General features: G+C 41.5%; 1 protein-coding gene across 1 annotated transcript; it reads left to right on the plus strand.

Moving 5' to 3' along the window:
* Positions 1 to 4,323: 4,323 nt before the first annotated feature.
* On the plus strand, positions 4,324 to 5,505 carry LOC135677487 (uncharacterized). The gene is made up of 2 exons (XM_065189850.1): positions 4,324 to 4,479; positions 5,047 to 5,505. Exons 1-2 carry the CDS (start codon positions 4,324 to 4,326, stop codon positions 5,503 to 5,505), a joined length of 615 nt encoding a protein of 204 aa, XP_065045922.1.
* Positions 5,506 to 21,411: the final 15,906 nt, after the last annotated feature.

Here is a 21,411-nt window from a genome sequence, read left to right on the forward strand (position 1 = left end):
TGTTTTGGATACAAAATTTTTATGATCATGAGCATGTTTTATCTTCATAACTGAACTTGAAAATCAATAGCAAAACTTTGTCCGAATGCATGAAAGTGTTAAATTTCATTTTCGGATTTTCTTGATCATAATAATTTATTTTTGAGAATCTATTGATCTTGATGGTTTTATGATGAAATTTATTTTTCGATCCTAAACGTTGATGTATGTTTAACATAAATGAAAAAGCATGCTAACATGAAATCAATCACTTAAAATGAAATACTTAAAAAAAGGGAAAATATATTATCAATGAAATCATTAATCTACTTATATTACGAATTTTGTGAACCATAAAAATGATTTTTGGTGATTTGAATTTGAATGAGTTTTATCCAAAATCATGATCTTGGTTCCGTGATATTTACAAATTAAGATTTATTATGAATCAAGATTTTTTCATTAATCGTTCTCCTAAGATTTTCTTTTGATTAATTATGGAGTAGGTTTTTCAAAAAGAAATCATGTCTTTTGGTATTCACATGTTCTAATCTTTCATGATATGATTTTTATGCAATTCCTTGTATTAATGAAATGTTTATCTCATCACCTAATAATTCTTCTTGATATTCCTTATGTGATGATAAGAATACATGAAATATTCATTAATTTATTTTGATATATACAAATAAGAAGTTTCGATCATGTATAGTAGAATGTAATTTGACAAATTTGGTACCATCATGTTGCAAAATAAATGATGATTAGAAATCATGCATTAATGATGATTGTATATTTTATGATTTGGCATGATGCATGCAATGATGAAATATTCATGAATTTGAAATGATGCATGCAATACTTATGACAATGATGTACATGATGTATTGCATATGATATGTATCATGAATGCTTTAAATGATGAATGTTTGGTATCATGATCAACATGTTGATAAATGCTTAAAAATTTTAATGTTTGAGTATCATGTATGATATACCCATTAATGATGATTGATTTATTTTTCGGTATCGTGCATGAAAAATAAGGTTTTTGAAATTGTGTATGTTTTAATTTGAATATATAATGATGCACAAATAAAATTGATACTTACCTTTGTCATAATCTGAAAATTGAAAAAAGGGTCTTCCCTTCTTTTTGATAATGACAAAGGGGGAGCAAGAATTTCTAGCGTGGACATCATGAAAAGAGGCAAACTAGCTAGCTTACACAATTCAAGATGAAAGCAAAAATTACACTCCTCTAAAGAGACGATGCAAATGTAACACTTGCCAAATTGTTTGCTTGCCTCATGTAAAACATTATCTCTTACTAGTTTGGCATTTTGCTAGCTTGCACTTTGCAAAGAAAGCAAAAATGACACTTCTCAAAAGAGAAGAAAGAGCTTGTTATCTTGAACATCACAAGCTTGCCAAACAAAAATTGCAAAAGTGCTACCTTGCCTATCTCAAGAAGCAAAACTTGCAACTTGCATATTGCAATAGGAAGCAAGAATCATAAGCTTACACAAGAAAGCTATCTTGCATTTGCTTTCAAAATTTTTGCTAGCTTGTATGTAGTAAAACTTGCATATCGTAAAAATTGCTAGCTTGTAGTATAAAGAGAAGTAAATAGTTGCTATCTCAAGAAAATTAAACATGCTAAACTTACACCTTGCAAAGGAAGCAAAATTGTGAGCTCAAACATTGCAAAGGAAGCAAAAATTTGCTAGCTTGCAACTTGCATATTTTAAGAAGCAAGAGTTGCCTTCTTGAACATCTCTAAATTGCTAGCTTGCAAGTTCTAAAATGTTGTAACATTGCTAGCTTGCATGTTCTAAAAGTGCTATCTTGTATGCTGTAAAACTTGCATATCTAAAACTTGATAGCCTAAATGTTCTAAGCATAATGTAACATTTGCTAAATTTTCTGGCTTCAAAACTGCATGATGATAAAACTTGATATTATGTTTTTCATGCAATAAGTTAAACTAATATTCCAAACACAAGAATAGTTGGACCTCTCCTTTTTGTTGATGACAAAGGGGGAGAAGTATGATGTTATGCATACGTTCATGATGACGTGTTGCAAGTATTCATGATGAATATTGCAATGACTTGAATTCAGTTTGTATGCATAAGTTTATGCATAAGTTCATGATGACGTGTTGCAAGTATTCATAATGAATATTGCAATGACTTGAATTCAGTTTGTATTCAAGGTTTATCAATATGGCATATTGATAGGGGGAGTTTGTTTAAACTCCGGGAGTTAAGTTTAACTCCGTCATCAAGTGGTTGTCATCATCAAAAAGGGGGAGATTGTTGAATCTCGTATTTTGATGATGAAACTACTTGATATATGTTTATGATTTAATCTGCGTTTTGAGTGACGCAGGATGCTTCGATCAGGATGAGACAATTAAAGCAGGAAAATCATGTTGTGCCGGAGGAACATGTTAGAAGATTGGACGTCGGGCCGGTGGATCGGTCGACGTATCGACAGAAGGCTTTGAGTCGTGGACTCGGGTATCGGGCCAAGAAGAGCGGGTATTGTGCCAAGGATATTGGAGTTGCGGAGTCAATTGGTCGATTGGGCAATAGGCTGCAGGAGAGGACGATGCGCCGAAGAATCGGACGAAGCGTCGAGGGACCAATGACATGCCGGACAACTTGGTTAATTACTTAGGATTAATTGTCTCGATCGAAGTTTTGTTGTAAGTGTGCAGGATTAACTACGATGGAAGAAAGACATGCAGTAGGAGTTGAGCCGGAGTCAAGACAATGATCACGTTGGGAGTTCGAGAGTTCGACGGAAGTTCGGACAGTCATCGGAGGTTCTGCGGGAACAAATCCGAGAAGTCCATGAGCTTGCCAAAGAAGCTCGTTGGAACTCGCCAAGTGGATCGTCGCAAGTCCAGGAGTTTGCCGGAAGTCCGCAGGAGCATCACCGAGGGTTCATCGGATGATCGACGGAAGTTCGCCGGAAGCTCGCCGGAAGAAGCGATTGACGCACCGGAGCAAGTTACAGTAAATGTCTTAGGAAATATCATAGTTAGCATAATAATTAAGTTGGAAATGGGAGGTGATCCCATTAACTTAATCTTGGGACAATTGGGCCCCTGAAAAACCCAAATTGAGCCGAATGGATCAACCCATTCGGACCCTGATTTCTGCCAGGTGGTTGAACCGCCCAAGCCAAGCGGTGGCACCACCTGGGCTCAGTCTCCGAGCAAGACTGGGCGGTGCAACCGCCCCAGCCAGGCGGTGGCACCGCCTGGGCTCAGTCTTCGAGCGAGACTGGGCAGTGCAACCGCCCCTGACAGGAGGTGGCACCGCCTAGGCTCAGTCTCCGAGCTCTGGCTGAGCGATGCAACCGCCTCAGTCAGGCAGTGGCACCGCCTGAGCTCGGTCTTCGAGCTCTGGCAGGAGGTGCAACCGCCCCTGACAGGAGGTGGCATCGCCCAGAGGCTCAGTCTTCGAGCTCTGCCAGGCGGTGCAACCGCCAGATCCCGGAATTGCGGGAATTGATAGTTTTGAGCTCCAAATTCAAACTGGGTTGGGGCCTATAAATACCCCACCCTTTCAGCACTGAAAGGGCACCTAGAAACCACCGAAATTCTGATTTTACTTTGTGATTTTTAGAGCTCAAAAGTGTTGTATGAGTTGAAAGTTCTTCTTCCTCTTTTCTTCTAAGTTCTAATCTGTTAAGAGAGGAAAGAAAATTCTGTAAGGCTTGTCTCCTAAGCTCGTCAAAAGGAGTGAAACTGTAAAAGGGTGGTTGGCCTTCGCCTATTGAAGGAAGGCCTCTAGTTGACGTCGGTGATCTCGTCGGTGGAGGAAGCCAAAAGTGGAGTAGGTCAAGATTGACCGAACCACTCTAAATCTCGGTTTGCATTTACTTTGAGCATCTTATCCTTACTGCAAATCTCCTCAATAGCGTACTACCTTCTGCACATATACGATCTTGTTTCAAGCTCTGCATTTTCCGAATCGGTGTTTAGACGTAAATCATTTTTATCGTACGAACATCATATTTCAGTTTGTGTTTACGTTCTGATTTCTATCATAACTGCAAACTACCTTTATATCTTTGCTTTAACTGCATCTTGCTTGGTTACAAGTTAAAGTGATTTACGAATCGGATTTTCTACTGAAATCGCTCTTATCGTACGAACGCGATTTTAATCGTCGAAAGTTTTCTGCTGCACTAATTCACCCCCCACCCCCCACCCCCCCCCCTCTTAGTGCTCTTGATCCTAACACCCTCAACTTCAAGCTGCCAGCATTGGAGACCTATGATGGCAACTCCGACCCCGCAGAGCATGTTGCCGCATTTCGGGCTCAGATGGCCCTATATGGCACCTTCGATGCACTGATGTGTCGGGCATTCTCAACCACCTTTAGGGGACCAACACGAGCGTGGTTCAGCCGGCTGTGCCAGTCCTCAATCGTGTCCTTCGACCAGCTCACCAGGGAGTTTGAGCAGAACTTCCTCACTAGCGTACGACCCAGGCCTTCCATGGCCACCTTTCCCGTGTTATCTCAGCACGAAGATGAGTCACTCTCTTAGTTTGTGGCACGTTTCGCCACTGAGATCCGGGGATTCCCAAATGCTCACCCCTCTTTAATCATGCAGGCATTTCTGATGGGCTTGAAGCCTTCAAGGTTCTTCTGGTAGCTAATCGAGAAGCTGCCAGTAACCATCCTCGAGATTCTCCAACGCGCTAACCAGTACATTGCCGTCGAAGCTTTGGTGGTGGGAAAGCGCATGGATGGCAAGAGGCCAAGGGCGGAACAATCCTAGGGAATGACCTCAGCAGCCCAAGTGCAACCCCACCGGAGGCCCGACCGACAAGAGTTACTGCTCCCGAGGCCCCCACCTCTCCCTCTGAACACGTCTCGTACCGAGATCTTTCTCCAAATCAGGGAGAAAGGTCTCTAGCGACAGCCCAACCCCATGAAAACTACTCACAAAGATCAGTCCAAATATTGCAGGTTCCACTATGACTATGGCCATGACACGGAAGACTACCACGACCTCTAGAATCAAATTGAGGAACTGATCCAGAGAGGTCACCTCAGGCGCTATCTCAAGAAACCCCGAGAAGCGACTCCACGCCCTAGGGGACCCATCGAAAGACAGATCGACATCAACTTTGGAGGACCAGCAGCCGACGGCAACAGCTCAGCGGCGAGGAAGGCCTACGCTCGAAGCGCGGTCGAGAAACGTCTCTGGCCCGAGCTCGAGCCTGAAATCACTTTCGGAGCCAAAGAAGTCGAGTGCTCCCATCATGATAATGCTTTGGTGATCTCCATTCGGATCGCCAACACTCGAGTCAAAAGGGTGATGGTCGACATCAGGAGTTCCGCCGACGTCCTGTACCTCGATGTCTTTAAGAAGCTCAGTTTGACCAAGGAGGACCTCACCCCTATGGCATCGACACTCACTGGATTCACGGGGGATTCCATCTCCTCGCTCAGGACCGCCATCCTCCCTGTCACCATCGAGGAAGATCTGAGAGCATAGACAATAATGACTACCTTCATGGTAGTCGATCTACCCTCGGCCTACAATGTCATCCTCAGCCGACCGATGCTCAACAAGTTAAAGGTGGTGGTATCCACCTACCATTGGGCCATCAAGTTTCCGACTTCGGCGGGGATTGGGGAATCTCGAAGTGATCCGGGAGAGTCAAGGTGATGGTATCTTACGGCGGTTACTCTCCCGGGGAAGTCACACCTCCGTTAAGTCCCTAACCCCCACGAGGGGACCATAGTGCCGATGGAGCTGGAGCCCCCCGAGCAACTCACCGAGGTACCCCTGAAAAGGAACCGACCCAATCTGACTGTGAAAATTGGGATGACGTTCCCCGAAGTGGATCAGCTCCACCTCATTGATTTTCTGAGAAAAAATGCCGATGTGTTCGCATGGTCCCCCGAGGAGATGCCCGGGATTGACCCGGAGGTAACCCAGCACTGTCTCAACATCGACCCCGAGGCTCGTCCGATGAGGCAAAGACCAAGGAAGTTCATGCCCAACCGACAGAAGGCAATCAACGACGAGGTCGACTGCCTTAAAGAAGCGGGATTCATTACCTAGGTGAAATACTCTCAGTGGTTGTCGAATGTAGTTCTCATTAAGAAATCCAATGGAAGCAATGATTACACTGATCTCAACCGGGCATGCCCCAAGGACTACTATCTACTTCCCAGGATAGACCAACTAGTCGACGCCACTACGGGCTATGAACTCCTTACATTCATGGATGCATTCTTGGGCTACAACAAAATCCGGTTGGCAACTCAAGATCAAGAGAGCACCTCCTTCATCACCAACAGAGGGGTGTATTGCTACAAAGTGATGCCCTTCGGTCTGAAGAATGCTGGGGCAACTTATCAAAGGATGGTTGACAAGCTGTTCAAGCACCAGCTCGGGAGGAATATGGAAGTATACGTTGACGACATGATTGTAAAGAGCAAGGCTGCAAGCGTGCACTTGACCAACCTGGCAAAAACATTTCAAACACGCTCAGACGGTTCAACATGCATCTGAATCCCGCGAAGTGCGTCTTCGGGGTCAGCTCGGGGAGGTTCCTCGGCTTTGTCATTCACTAGAGGAGGATAGATGCCAACCCGGAAAAGGTTTAGGCCATAACCGAGATGCATTCCCCCCGCTCGATCAAGGAGGTGTAGCGACTCACTAGGAAGTTGGCAGCGCTCAACAGGTTCGTGCCATGCTCGGGCGACAAGTGCCTCCCTTTCTTCCGGGCTCTGTGATAGGCCGACAACTTTACATGGACCTCGGAATGCGAAGAAGCCTTCAAAAAGTTGAAGGCGTGCCTCGCCCGCTTTCCTCGACTCGCCTCACCTGAGCTAGGCGAAACCCTTGGCCTCTACTTGGAGACCTCGATGCAAGTAGTCAGCTCGGTGTTAGTTCAGGAAATGCCACCAATGAAACAACCCGTATACCACGTTAGCCATGTCCTCGTTAGGCCCGAGGCGCGGTCCTCCCCGATCGAGAAGCTAACCCTCGTGCTAATGAAGATGACCCAAAAGCTGCGGCCCTATTTCCAAGCTCACACAATCAAAGTGATCACCGACCAGCCATTGTGACAAATCCTTTCCAACTTCGACGCATCGGGTCGGATGCTGCGATGGTCGGTCGAGCTCAGCGAATTCGACATTCAATACTCCCCCAGGACTACTATCAAAGCTCAAGTACTGGCTGACTTTATTTCTAAGCTAACTCCTGAAGACCATGCTATTGGGCAGGAGAACAACAAGAGCACATGGACGACTTGTCCACTACCGAAGCAGCCGGGGTCGGGCTTATCCTCAAAGGTCCATCCGGAGAAACCTATGAGAGGTCGCTCCGATTACAATTTCGGGCCACCAACAACGAGGCCGAGTACGAGGCACTACTTCACGACCTACGCCTCGCTCTAGAGATGCATGTGGACAACCTTGAAGTCTTTAGCGACTCCCAGCTAGTGACGGGATGCTAGTCATAGGTGCCCAGCAAGCCAATCACGTGAGTGATGGCACGTGTGACTTGATACAGAATCTTTTTGCTTATTATATTTTGGCGTATATCACTTTATAACTATTGCATATGTGCATATATATATTGTGATGTCCTTAGATTTGTGCAATGGGAATCGGATCGTGATGAGATCACGATAATGAGATCGATTCACCTTTAAACACATATCCTAAATAATCGCGGTCATAGGTTACTCGAGAGGGACATCGTGATAATCGGATAGACTGGTGTGCTGTATACCCATCCATATGATGGATGCAGTTGGTCTCATAGCTGCTCGTGTAGGGACACTAGGGATACAGTACAGGTGCTCATTGGAGAATGAGTTCACTGATTGATCCGCTTACGGAATGCTGGATGGTTGATGATGCCTTATTGTCAGACAGTAATTCCGTAGTCCTAGTGGTATATCTGGTCCTTAGACTTGAGACACCAAGGATGTCTTGTATGAGTGCTCTACTCTTTGATACCAGACTTATAGGTTTGGCTGTCCCAGATCTAGTACAGCTGGTCATTGGGAGTGGTAGTCGACCTTACGAGGGCTATTGAGTGTCGATAGAGGATCATCCACTCTCGGCATCATGAGAGGAATATCCCATGTGTTCTTGCTCAGACAAATCCCTGGCCAGGGTCATTCGGGTTAAGAGAGAAAGAGTTCACCTGGAGAATCCGATTAGAGCGAGACTCGAGTAGAAACCGTATGGGTCTGACAACACCATGCTCGATATACGGTCTCTGGGATATTAGATGGATGAGGGATTATAGGTACACGGTAACTGAGGACAGACAGGTCCAATGGATTGGATTCCCCTGTATCGTCTGGGGACTACAGCGTAGTGGCCTAGTACTTCCGTAGTCGATGAGTCAAGTGAATTATTACAGAGATAATAATTCACTGAGTTAGAAGGAGTTCTGACAGGTATGACTCACGGCCAGCTCGATATTGGGCCTAGAGGGTCACACACATATAGTAGGCATTGCGATGAGTAGAGGTTCAGATATGAGATATCCGACGGAGCCCTTGTCTTATTGGATGCAGATTCAATACCCACTAGGGGATGACCCATTCGGGTTTGATAGGGGACCTCTATAAATAGGAGGGATTCAGAGCCTCATAGGCTAGAGCCTTTGCTTGCCTTTCCTATTCTCCTCTTCCTCTCCACCTCAGAGCAGGCCTGGAGTTTTGAGGAGTGTCGTCGCAACCCTGTTGTGTGGATCACCGCTAGAGAGGAGGACGCTTGACCTCCTTCACCCTCTCCTAAGGATCTGCAAGGAAACAGGGATATACGATCTCCCTAGGTAACACAATCTACTCTATACGCAGTTTCATGTTTCGCGGATTTTTGCGTACCAATCTTCGCACGACGTCGAACATCTCTTTGGGAATCGGGGATTTTGTTTTCTTGTTCTTCCGCTGCGCATGTGATGTCGCCCCCATGATTTCCCAACACAGGACACGTCAATGGAAGCTATGAAGTTCGGGACCCAACGATGGTGTTATACCTGATAGAGGCGAAGCGGCTCGCCCATCGCTTCAACCGCCTCTCGATCGCTAGAATACCCCAGGCGCAGAGCACGTGGGCCGATGCGCTGGTCAAATCGGTCTCCGCTCGCAGCCCGGCATTGACCCCGGCAACTAAGTCTGTAACGGCACCAATGGTGATGACTCATGAGGTCGCCAAAACGGAGTTGCCGCCAAGCTGGATAGAAGAAATCCTCTACTTCAAGAAGGACGGAATGAAGCCCGATGACCAAGCGGCTATGAGACGGTTGAGACGAACCCAAGCCTGGTACTGCATCATCGGCGGAAAGCTATACTGAAGGGCCTTCTCTCAACCTCTCTTGTGCTGCCTCGTGTCATCAGAAGCTAAAATGGGCCTCGCCGAGCTCCATGAGGGGATCTGTGGAGAGCATATTGGGGAACGAACCTTGGCCTTCAAGACTCTCAGACAAGGGTACTATTGGCCAACCATGCGCCGGGATGCCATATCATACGTGCAGTAGTGCCAACAATGTCAAAGGCATGCCTGACTGCAACATCAGCTAGCAGTCCCTCTTATCTCAAAGGATGCGACCTGGCCCTTCGCCCAATGGGGACTCGATCTCCTTGGACCCTTTCCTCCAACATCGGGACAACGTGGTAAGACCCTAAAGTCTTATCGTAGGCTCTGATACCAAATGATAAGACCCTAAAGTCTTATCGTTGCTCTGATACCAAATGGTAAGACCCTAAAGTCTTATCGTGGAAAAAATGGGAGAAATAGGGATGATAATGATCGCTTCGAGGGGATCGGCCTCCTTGATCGCTTCGAGGGGATCGACCCTCCTTCATCACTTCGAGGGGATCGGCCTTCTAGGGTTTGTCCAAAGACAGAATAGTATTTTTCATATATTATCAAAAAGAAATAGTTACATCCCTATTTATAGAGTTCTACCCAAGGTCCATCAGGACTTGAACTCTAATAATAAATAAATATTAAATAAACCTCTACTTGACTCTAACTGAATCAAACTGACTCAATAAACAACTGGACTAAATAGACTCAATAAACATTATTTAAAAGCTCAGAAAAAGGTTCCTAACAGTTCCTCCCTCTTCAAATCAGCCTTGTCCTCAAGGCTGAGCAGCATCAATCTCGGGGAGCTTCTCTTTCAGCACTTTAGCCATAGACTATCTGCAACGCATCACAACCTATTGATCAAGTTGTTAGGATCGGAGCGGCACTAAGAGGGGGGGGGGTGAATTAGTGCAGCGGATTAAAACTTCGATTTTAATAAAATCTTTCGTACGTTAAGAACGAAACTTGAAAAGTTTAACTTGAAGGCGTATTCTTAAAGTTGAGCAGCAAGAGTAATAAGGAACTAAAGCAGTAAGAAGATTTGCAGTAATGTAAATGACAATAATAAAATGCAAACCAGAGATTACGCCGATTTTTAGAGTGGTTCGGTCAAATGACCTACTCCACTTGCGAGGCCCCTCTTCGATGAGGCTCCCACCTTCCACTAGCAAGTCTCTTGAAATGGAAGGGTAAACACCCCTCTTACAACCTTTTACAAGTAGCTCAACCTCTTACAAATTTTCAATAAAAAAGAAGGAGGAGAACTCTCTAGCAAATTGAAAACAAGACTTGCTAAGACTTTCTAAGACTTTACTCTCAATCAAAATGCTTCTCAAAAGTTGTAACCTCAGCTGAGATTTGAGGGGTATTTATAGGCCTCAAGAGGATTCAAATTTTAGGCTCCAAAATTTGAATTCTCTTAGGGTTCCCGGTGCTGGAGGTTCCACCGCCCAGCCAGGCGGTGCCACCGCCCAGCCAGGCGGTGCCACCGCCCAGCGCTCGGGTGCTGGACGGTGCAACCGCCCAGCCAAGGAGGTGTCACCGCCCAGCTAGGCGGTGCCACCGCCTACAGTGTTTTCAGCCCGACTACAGTGTTTTCAGCCACTAGTTGGGCTTCAATCTTGGCTCTCTAGTTCGCTGGTTTAGCTTAATTTTTAGCCTAAACCAACTCTGACTTTGGGCCCAGTTGGCCCCTAACTAGGATATAGGATTATCTCTTAATCCTAATCCTAATTACAAGTAGACTACATAACCAAAACACATCCTAAGCAAATTTTCAACCGCGAACGTCGAGTCTTGTTCTGGCGAGCTTTCCGACGAACTTTCTGCCGACGGGCTTCTAGCAAGCTCCTGAACTTGTGATGACTTTAATGAGTAGCCGAACCTTCTCGGTGATCTCCGTGAACCTCCGACGATCACTTCGGCGAACTTCCGAAAATTCCGACAGGTTCCCGATTTCCTCTCGGTTGGTTCTGGCAGCATCTCCGACGATTCTTCGGACTCTTAAACGTCCATCGAACTTGACTCCGGTATTCTCGCTTTGTGTTTTCTGGTTATCGTAGTTAATCCTGCACACTTAACTCAATAATATGGATTAGATCAAATAACCCATCAATTGATTTTATCATCAAAATCCGAGATTCAACAATCTCCCCCTTTTTGATGATGACAATCAATTGATGACGGAGTTAAACGTAACTCCCCCTATCTATATGCCATATTATGAGAAGATAAAACACTTGAATTTCATCATTGAATTCAAGTATAAACCGATAAGCTCTAACCGTAGAACTTATCGTTATTCTCATTAACCATAATGTAAATGCGAAACTTTGATGAAAATCTTTTTCAAGTCGAAAGATAAGAGACAAATTTTACTATGACAAGAGATAAAGATTTTCAACTTGAATTGCATGATTATACAGTTTAGACATGCATTCAATATGATCAATCAATCTTACGATATTTTCAAGGATTTTGCAAGGCATATAAGATAATCATCGATCGATCACTTTTCTCAAGGATTTTGCAATTCATATTTTGTCATGCTATTAAGAATGATATAAGTCATCACTTTTCTCCCCCTTTGTCATCAACAAAAAGGAAAATGAGACTTGAAGCACATATTTTGTCATACAACGATTTTATCATTGAAAATTAAGTATGCAAAAATATTTACGCATAGTTCATTTTAGAGGAAAATTCAGCATGCATTCATATTATCTAATCTCTTCTTTCTATGAATAACAGAAATTGTAGATGTATTAGAGAGAGATTGGGATAAAAAATTCAAGTAGTAATTTCACGAAGTCAAGATCATAATTCGAATACAAACTCATTCAAATCGTCAAATTCATGAAAATCTCAACATTACTTTTTAATCATCACATAAGGCGTTTAAAGAATTTTTGAAACATAGGAGAATGATTAATTTAAGCATACAATGTTTCAATCAAATTCAAGTCATGAATGCCAATACTTTCATATTTGTAAGTATCAATTCATGAATGCCAAAAGATATTATTTGTGATTCCAATTTTGCAAGATCAAGATTATGATTTAGATAAAACTTATTTAAATCAAATCGCTAACTTGAAATTCATAATCAAGTCATCAAAGTCGATTTCGAGATTTCACAACATGTCATATTGAATTTGAAGGAGAATGAGAGATGAAAAACTTTACGGAAAATCCAATCAAACAAGTTTAATGTTAGGGACAATTTAACATACCTAATTCCCTTCTAATGAATTCAAATTGATCTTCGTTCAAAGCTTTTGTAAATATATCTGCTAATTGATGCTTTGTGTCAATGAATTCTAGAACAACATCATTGTTAAGGACATGATCGCGTATGAAATGATGCCTAACGTCGATGTGCTTAGTTCTAGAGTGCTGAATTGGATTTTTAATAAGACATATGGCACTAGTATTATCACATTTTATGGGAATGTTTTTAAAGTGAATTCCATAGTCTTTTAATGTATTTTTCATCCAAACAACTTGTGCACAACATGCACTTGCAGCAATGTATTCGGCTTCCGCCGTAGATAGTGCAACTGAATTTTGTTTCTTGGAAGTCCAAGAAACAAGTGCGTGTCCTAAAAATTGGCATGTTCCGGATGTACTTTTTCTATCTATCCTACATCCGCCAAAATCGGCATCTGCATAAGCTATTAGATCGAATTTTTCAGATTTTGGATACCACAATCCTAAATTTGGAGTTCCTTTAAGATACCTAAATATTCTTTTAACACTCTTAAGATGAGATAATTTAGGATTAGATTGAAACCTAGCACAAAGTCCTACACTAAACATAATATCCGGTCTAGTCGCGGTGAGGTAGAGTAGACTACCTATCATTCCCCTATATGTTTTTTGATCGAAATTTTCACTATTTTCATCCATATCTAACTTAGTCGCAGTACTCATAGGAGTGTTTATTGCTTTTGAATTATCCATGTTAAATCGTTTTAACAATTCTAATGTGTATTTAGATTGGTTAAGAAATATACCATCCTTAAGTTGTTTGATTTGTAATCCTAAAAAGAAAGTTAATTCACCCATTAAACTCATTTCAAATTCATGACTCATAGATTTGGCAAATGATTCACATAGTGATTCATCCGAAGAGCCAAAAATGATATCGTCAACATAAATTTGCACAATAAGAAAATTCTTTTCAAAATGTTTAATAAACAATGTAGTATCAACCTTGCCTTTAGTAAAATTATTTAAAATAAGAAAGGAACTAAGCCTTTCATACCAAGCTCTAGGAGCTTGTTTTAACCCATAGAGAGCTTTAGTCAATCTGAATACATGATTAGGAAGAAGAGAATTTTCAAATCCGGGAGGTTGTTCGACAAATACTTCTTCGGAAATAAAACCATTCAAGAAAGCACTTTTAACATCCATTTGAAATAGTTTAAAATTATTACTACTAGCATAGGCAAGGAGCATCCTTATGGCTTCTAATCGAGCCACGGGAGCGAAGGTTTCTTCGTAATCGATACCTTCTTCTTGGTTGAAACCTTTGGCCACTAATCTAGCCTTGTTTCTAACCACGATACCATTTTCGTCTTGCTTGTTTCTAAAGACCCACTTAGTACATATGACTAAGTGGTCACTTGGTCTAGGAACAAGCTTCCATACCTCATTCCTCTCAAATTGGTTCAATTCTTCTTGCATTGCAATGATCCAAAAATCATCTTTTAAGGCTTCGTCAATGCATTTAGGTTCAATTTGAGAAAGGAAAGCGGCATTAGCACAGAAATTTTTGAAAGAAGAACGAGTTTGAACCCCTTTTGATGTATCTCCTATAATTTGCTCTTTTGGATGAGCATCTACATACTTCCATTCTTTTGGTAAAGAAATTTCGGAAGAAGATGCATTCAAATGGCTATTTTGAGGAGAGGGTTCATTTAAATTCAAATTATCAAAACCAAGATCATCATCAAAATCATTTTTCTTTAAATCGAAAATTTCATTAAAAACTACATGAATAGACTCTTCAATTACTAAAGTTCTTTTATTAAAAACCCGAAAAGCTTTAGAAACGGAAGAGTAACCAAGAAAGATGCCTTCATTGGATTTAGCATCAAATTTTCCTAAAGCATCCCTTTCATTTAAAATAAAGCATTTACAACCAAAAACTTTAAAATAGGAGATGTTTGGTTTTTTGTTATTCCATAATTCATAGGGAGTTTTGGATAAGGATGGTCTTATTAGGACTCTATTCATGATGTAGCAAGCCGTATTTACGGCTTCGGCCCAAAAGTACTTAGGTAAACTTTGTTCATTCAACATAGTTCTTGCCATTTCTTGTAGGTTTCTATTTTTCCTTTCAACTACTCCATTTTGTTGAGGATTTCTTGGAGTTGAGAAGTTGTGATTGTACCCATTACTTTCGCAAAAATTTTGAAAGTCACGGTTTTGGAATTCACCACCGTGATCACTCCGAATTGATGAAATCATGAAGCCTTTTTCGTTTTGAGTGAGTTTACAAAATTTAGAGAAACACTTGAAGCAATCACTTTTGTGAGCTAAGAAATAGGTCCAAGTGTATCTAGAGTAGTCATCCATAATCACAAAAGCATATTTGCTTCCACCTAGACTTGTTGTATCAATTGGTCCAAATAAGTCCAAATGGATCAATTGTAATGGTCTAGTAGTGCTAATTTGATTTTTTGGTTTGAAGCTTGTTTTTATTTGTTTGCCTAGTTGACATGCATCGCATACTTTGTCCTTAATAAACTTTAAATTTGGAATTCCTCGTACTAATTCTTGAGATGAGATCTTAGATATTGTTTTCATGCTTGCATGGCCTAATCTCCTATGCCAAAGCCAAGCATCATCATTTACGGCGGAGAAGCACATTTCATTACTTAGTTCATCAAGATTGATGGTATAGACATTATTTTGTTTTAAAGCAATCATAGTCATGTTATGATTTGGTTTTTCAATAATGCACATATTTGATTCAAATCTAACGATGTAACCTTTATCGCATAGTTGACTAATACTCAAGAGATTATGTTTCAATCCATCAACTAGTAACACATCATCAATGGAAAAATTAAATTTGTTACCAATAGTTCCCTTGCCAATGATTTTGCCCTTGTTGTTGTCTCCGAAGGTAACGTACCCTTCTTCTTTGCTAGTGAGCATAGAGAAATGAGATGGATCTCCAGTCATATGTCTTGAGCATCCACTATCGAGATACCATCTTTTGCTCCTAGCTTGTGGGTTTGTCTACAAAAGAGGATGATTTTTAGGTACCCATTTGATTTTGGGTGCCTCAAAAATTGACCCACTAACTTTGTTATTTATGATTGAATTCTTTATAGTTCCTTTAGGAACCCATATTAATTTTTGTGAACTAATTTTCCTAAATGGGCATTTGTAGGCAATATGTCCGGATTTGCAACAAAAGTTGCATTTCATATAAGAGGAAACATGTAATGTAGGTCCTTTTATGAAAGTGGTAGGATTTTGATGTAATCCTTTTACAAATCCAATTCCATTTCTATTTGCGATGTGACCCTTGTGTGCAAGGATCATATCTAATCCTTTGCTACCAACCTTAAACTTGTTTAAGGTTTCCTTAAGAAGCAAATTTTCATTTTTTATTGCTTCTAAGTGCTCACACTTAGAGCATGGAGGAGTTTGAAGATTATCAAACTTATCTTGTAGCAAAGCATGCTCTTTCTTTAAGATACTTAACTTCTTGCTAACAGTTCTACATTCATCAAATAATTCATGAAAAGCGATAGATAGTTCTTCAAAAGATAAATCTTCATTAAATAAATCACATACCTCTTCTCCTAACGCCATTAGCGCGTAATGAGCAACTTGCTCGGTGTTGGACTCCTCTTCTTCGGATGCGCTTGAATCATCCCACGTTGCCTTGAACGCCTTCTTCTTTGATGTTCTCTTTTTGGCTTGAGGACAATCGTTCTTATAGTGTCCCGGTTTTTTGCATTCATAGCAAATCACTTGGTCCTTCTTTTGTTCAAATTTATTTTTTGTATTATTTTTAAATCTGTTCTTTCTTAAATATTTTTTAAATTTTTGAGTCAAAAGTGCAATGTCATTATCACTGTCCTCATCACTTGATGTTCCTTTCAAGTGGTCTTCTTGTGATTTGAGTGCCATATCCTTCCTGTTCTTTGGAAGGGGGTTCTCGAGCTCGTCATGAGCTTGACATGTCATTTCGTAGGTCATTAGAGACCCAATGAGTTCTTCAAGAGGGAATGCTTTAAGGTCTTTGGCCTCTTGAATGGCCGTAACTTTTGGATCCCAACTTTTAGGGAGGGATCTTAAGATTTTAGTTACTAGTTCAAAGTTAGTAAAATCTTTACCAAGAGCTTTGAGTCCATTGATGACATCCGTAAACCGGGTGTACATGTCTCCGATGGACTCACTTGGTTTCATTCGGAAAAGTTCGTAAGAGTGCACAAGGATGTTGATTTTGGACTCTTTCACTCGGCCAGTGCCTTCATGAGTGACCTCAAGAGTTCTCCAAATATCAAAAGCCGAATCACACATTGAAACACGATTAAATTCGTTTTTGTCTAGTGCACAAAACAAGGCATTCATAGCCTTTGCATTTAAAGCAAAAACCTTCTTCTCCGATTCATCCCATTCGCTCATCGGAAGAGAAGATTTTTGAAATCCATTCTCGACAATAGACCAAAGCTCAAAGTCCATAGAAATGAGGAAGATTCTCATGCGAGTCTTCCAATATGTGTAATCCGACCCATTAAACAAAGGTGGTCGTGCAATAGAATGGCCCTCTTGCATGCCGGAGTAAGCCATCTCTCTTGGGTATTAAACAAAATATGAGAGATAATCTTGCTCTGATACCACTTGCTAGGATCGGAGCGGCACTAAGAGAGGGGGGGGGGTGAATTAGTGCCGCGGATTAAAACTTCGATTTTAATAAAATCTTTCGTACGTTAAGAACGAAACTTGAAAAGTTTAACTTGAAGGCGTATTCTTAAAGTTGAGCAGCAAGAGTAATAAGGAACTAAAGCAGTAAGAAGATTTGCAGTAATGTAAATGACAATAATAAAATGCAAACCAGAGATTACGCCGATTTTTAGAGTGGTTCGGTCAAATGACCTACTCCACTTGCGAGGCCCCTTTTCGATGAGGCTCCCACCTTCCACTAGCAAGTCTCTTAAAATGGAAGGGTAAACACCCCTCTTACAACCTTTTACAAGCAGCTCAACCTCTTACAAATTTTCAATAAAAAAGAAGGAGGAGAACTCTCTAGCAAATTGAAAACAAGACTTGCTAAGACTTTCTAAGACTTTACTCTCAATCAAAATGCTTCTCAAAAGTTGTAACCTCAGCTGAGATTTGAGGGGTATTTATAGGCCTCAAGAGGATTCAAATTTTGGGCTCCAAAATTTGAATTCTCTTAGGGTTCCCGGTGCTGGAGGTTCCACCGCCCAGCCAGGCGGTGCCACCGCCCAGCGCTCGGGTGCTGGACGGTGCAACCGCCCAGCCAAGGAGGTGTCACCGCCCAGCTAGGCGGTGCCACCGCCTACAGTGTTTTCAGCCACTAGTTGGGCTTCAATCTTGGCTCTCTAGTTCGCTGGTTTAGCTTAATTTTTAGCCTAAACCAACTCTGACTTTGGGCCCAGTTAGCCCCTAACTAGGATATAGGATTATCTCTTAATCCTAATCCTAATTACAAGTGGACTACATAACTAAAACACATCCTAAGCAAATTTTCAACCGCGAACGTCGAGTCTTGTTCTGGCGAGCTTTCCGACGAACTTTCTGCTGACGGGCTTCTAGCAAGCTCCCGAACTTGTGATGACTTTAATGAGTAGCCGAACCTTCTCGGTGATCTCCGTGAACCTCCGACGATCTCTTCGGCGAACTTCCGAAAATTTCGACAGGTTCCCGATTTCTTCTCGGTTGGTTCTGGCAGCATCTCCGACGATTCTTCGGACTCTTAAACGTCCATCGAACTTGACTCCGGTATTCTCGCTTTGTGTTTTCTGGTTATCGTAGTTAATCCTGCACACTTAACTCAATAATATGGATTAGATCAAATAACCCATCAATTGATTTTATCATCAAAATCCGAGATTCAACACAAGTAAGTATGGTCTCCACTTTTTGAGAGTGTAAGCAACAGGTCGATCTTTCAGTGTAGTAATCGTTGCATGAAACTTCTGGCCCTGTATAATCAATTTTATCTTTGAACCTTTGCTATCACAAGTGAAAATCTGTCTATCAATGATCTTTACTTCGAATCTGTCATAGTCTTCAATGTGGTGGGCCAATCGGTCAACAGTCTCACTGTCCATAGAATTGTTAGTGCTACCAGTATCAATCAAAACTATGATAGGCTTCAATGTGGTGGGCCAATCGCCGGCCGGGAAGCGGGGCAATGGTGGGCGCTGGCCGGAGAGCAGCAGCGGCGGGTGGGCTGGCCGGAAGCAGGGGACGCAGGGGTGGCTGCGGCTTCTTCTTCCTCTCGTGTTTCTTCTTCTCTTTTTTCTTTCCTTTTTTTTTTTTTTTTTGTGCGAGATGGGGCAGCGAGGAGGTCGAGCGGTGGTCGAAAGTCGCTGGCCAAGGAAACAACGACAACGGTGATGGTGGGGAAGAAGGGAAGCAAGGCAAGGCTGTGGCGGGCTGCGCCAAGGATAGTTGCTCTGATACCAAATGGTAAGACCCTAAAGTCTTATCGTAGGCTCTGATACCAAATGATAAGACCCTAAAGTCTTATCGTTGCTCTGATACCAAATGGTAAGACCCGAAAGTCTTATCGTAGGCTCTGATACCAAATGATAAGACCCTAAAGTCTTATCATTGCTCTGATACCAAATGGTAAGACCCTAAAGTCTTATCGTGGAAAAAAGGGGAGAAATGTGGATGATCGCTTCCTTGATCACTTCGAGGGGATCGGCCTCCTAGGGTTTGTCCAAAAACAGAATAGTATTTTTCATATATTACCAAAAAGAAGTAGTTACATCCCTATTTATAGAGTTCCACCCAGGGTCCATCAGGACTTGAACTCTAATAATAAATAAATATTAAATAAATCTTTACTTGACTCTAGTTGAACCAAACCGACTCAATAAACAACTGGATTAAACAGACTCAATAAACATTATTTAAAAGCTCAGAAAAAGGTTCCTAACACAACGATGCTTTCTTATAGTCGGGGTCAACTACTGTTAGAGCTAGCCCCAAGAAATTTACCAAAGGGTAATTTGGCAACCCAATAAAGATAATAAAATAAAAAAATAAAAGAGACAAGAACACCAGATTTACATAGTTCGATCAATTGACCTACATCCACGGACGAAGGAGGAGCAAAACTCTACTATAAAAAAAATAATTATAAATGCCTTAGGAAAATGTTCTTAGGCCATAAAACATCTGAAACTACTAAACAAGAAAAGTCCAAAACAAACAATTAGGTTTTTCTTGTGGTGCATCAAACTTCAAAGCTCAGGCCCTTATTTATAGTTGTAATAGGAGATAATAAGCTTGATTTTCCTGATGTGAGACTATGTGGGACTTGTCAAACTAACAAATCTCTATCTTGGCATGTCGCAACAGTGACAATTAACAAAACTTTCTCCACCTTCTTCACAAAAACCCCAACGGGTAATCACCAACAATAAACACCAACCAAGTCCAAGCACTGCTTGAACTTATAAACTAGAAGAGGCTTTGTAAGCATATCAGCTGGATTATCCTTCGTATGAATTTTCTGAACAAGGACCTTTCCCTTAGCAATGATATCCCAAATAAAATGAAACTTCACATCGATGTGTTTTATCCTCTCATGATACATCTGGTCTTTAGTCAAATGAATAGCACTTTGACTATCACAGTAAATTGTAGTAACACCTTGATGTAGACATAATTCTTCGAACAAACCTCTTAACCATAAAACTTCTTTAATCGCCTCTATCACTGCCATATATTCTGCCTCTGTAGTGGATAAAGCCACGACAGGTTGTAAGGAAGCTTTCCAACTAACTACACAACCACCAACATAAAAAACATAGTCTGTCAAAGATCTTCATTTATCAAATCCGCAGCATAATCAGAGTCGATGAAACCAACCAAAGTGTCATGATTTTTTCCAAACTCCAAACAAACATCTGAAGTCCCTTGCAAGTATATGAGAATCCACTTCACAGCCTACCAATGTATTTTACCCGGGCGAGACATATATCTGCCAACCACACTAATTGCTTGTGAAATATCTAGACGAGTATAAACCATTACATACATAATACTGTCGATGGTACTGGAATATGGAACTTGCACCATATATTCTTCCTCTTCAACTGACTATGGTGACTGAGCAGCAGATAATCGAAAATGGCTAGCAAGAGGAGTACTCACTAGCTTAGCGTTTTTCATGCCAAACCTCTCTATGACTTTCTCAATGTAATTTTTCTGGGCCAGAAATAATTTTCTAACTCCTCGTTCTCTTTTGATCTCCATGCCAAGAATTTTCTTAGCTGCTCTCAAATCTTTCATTTCAAATTCACTACTCAGCTGTATTTTCAAAGTGTGAATTTCTGATAAATTCTTAGCTGCAATAAGCATGTCATCAACATAAAGCAATAAATACAAAAAAGAGCTATCAGTTAACTTCCGAAAGTAGACACAGCTATCATACATGCTCCTCATGTAACCATGACCCAACATAAAAGAATCAAACCTCTTATACCACTGTCTTGGAGACTGCTTCAATCCGTACAAGGATTTCTTTAACAAGCAAACATGATCTTCCTTACCATCAACTTTAAATCCATGAGATTGCTCCATGTAAATTTGTTCTTCAAGTTTACCATGTAAGAAAGCTGTCTCGACATCAAGTTGCTCCAATTCTAAATCATACATGGCAACTAAAGCAAGCAAAACACGAATAGAGCTACGTTTAACAATAGGTGAAAATACGTCATTAAAATCAACACCATGTACCTGACTATAGCCCTTTGCAACCAATTGTGCTTTGTACCTTGTATCTTCAACCCCTGGAATACCTTCCTTCCTTTTGAAGACC

This window comes from Musa acuminata, chromosome BXJ1-6, assembly GCF_036884655.1.
Source record: "Musa acuminata AAA Group cultivar baxijiao chromosome BXJ1-6, Cavendish_Baxijiao_AAA, whole genome shotgun sequence".
In the NCBI taxonomy this organism is placed as follows: Eukaryota; Viridiplantae; Streptophyta; class Magnoliopsida; order Zingiberales; family Musaceae; genus Musa; species Musa acuminata.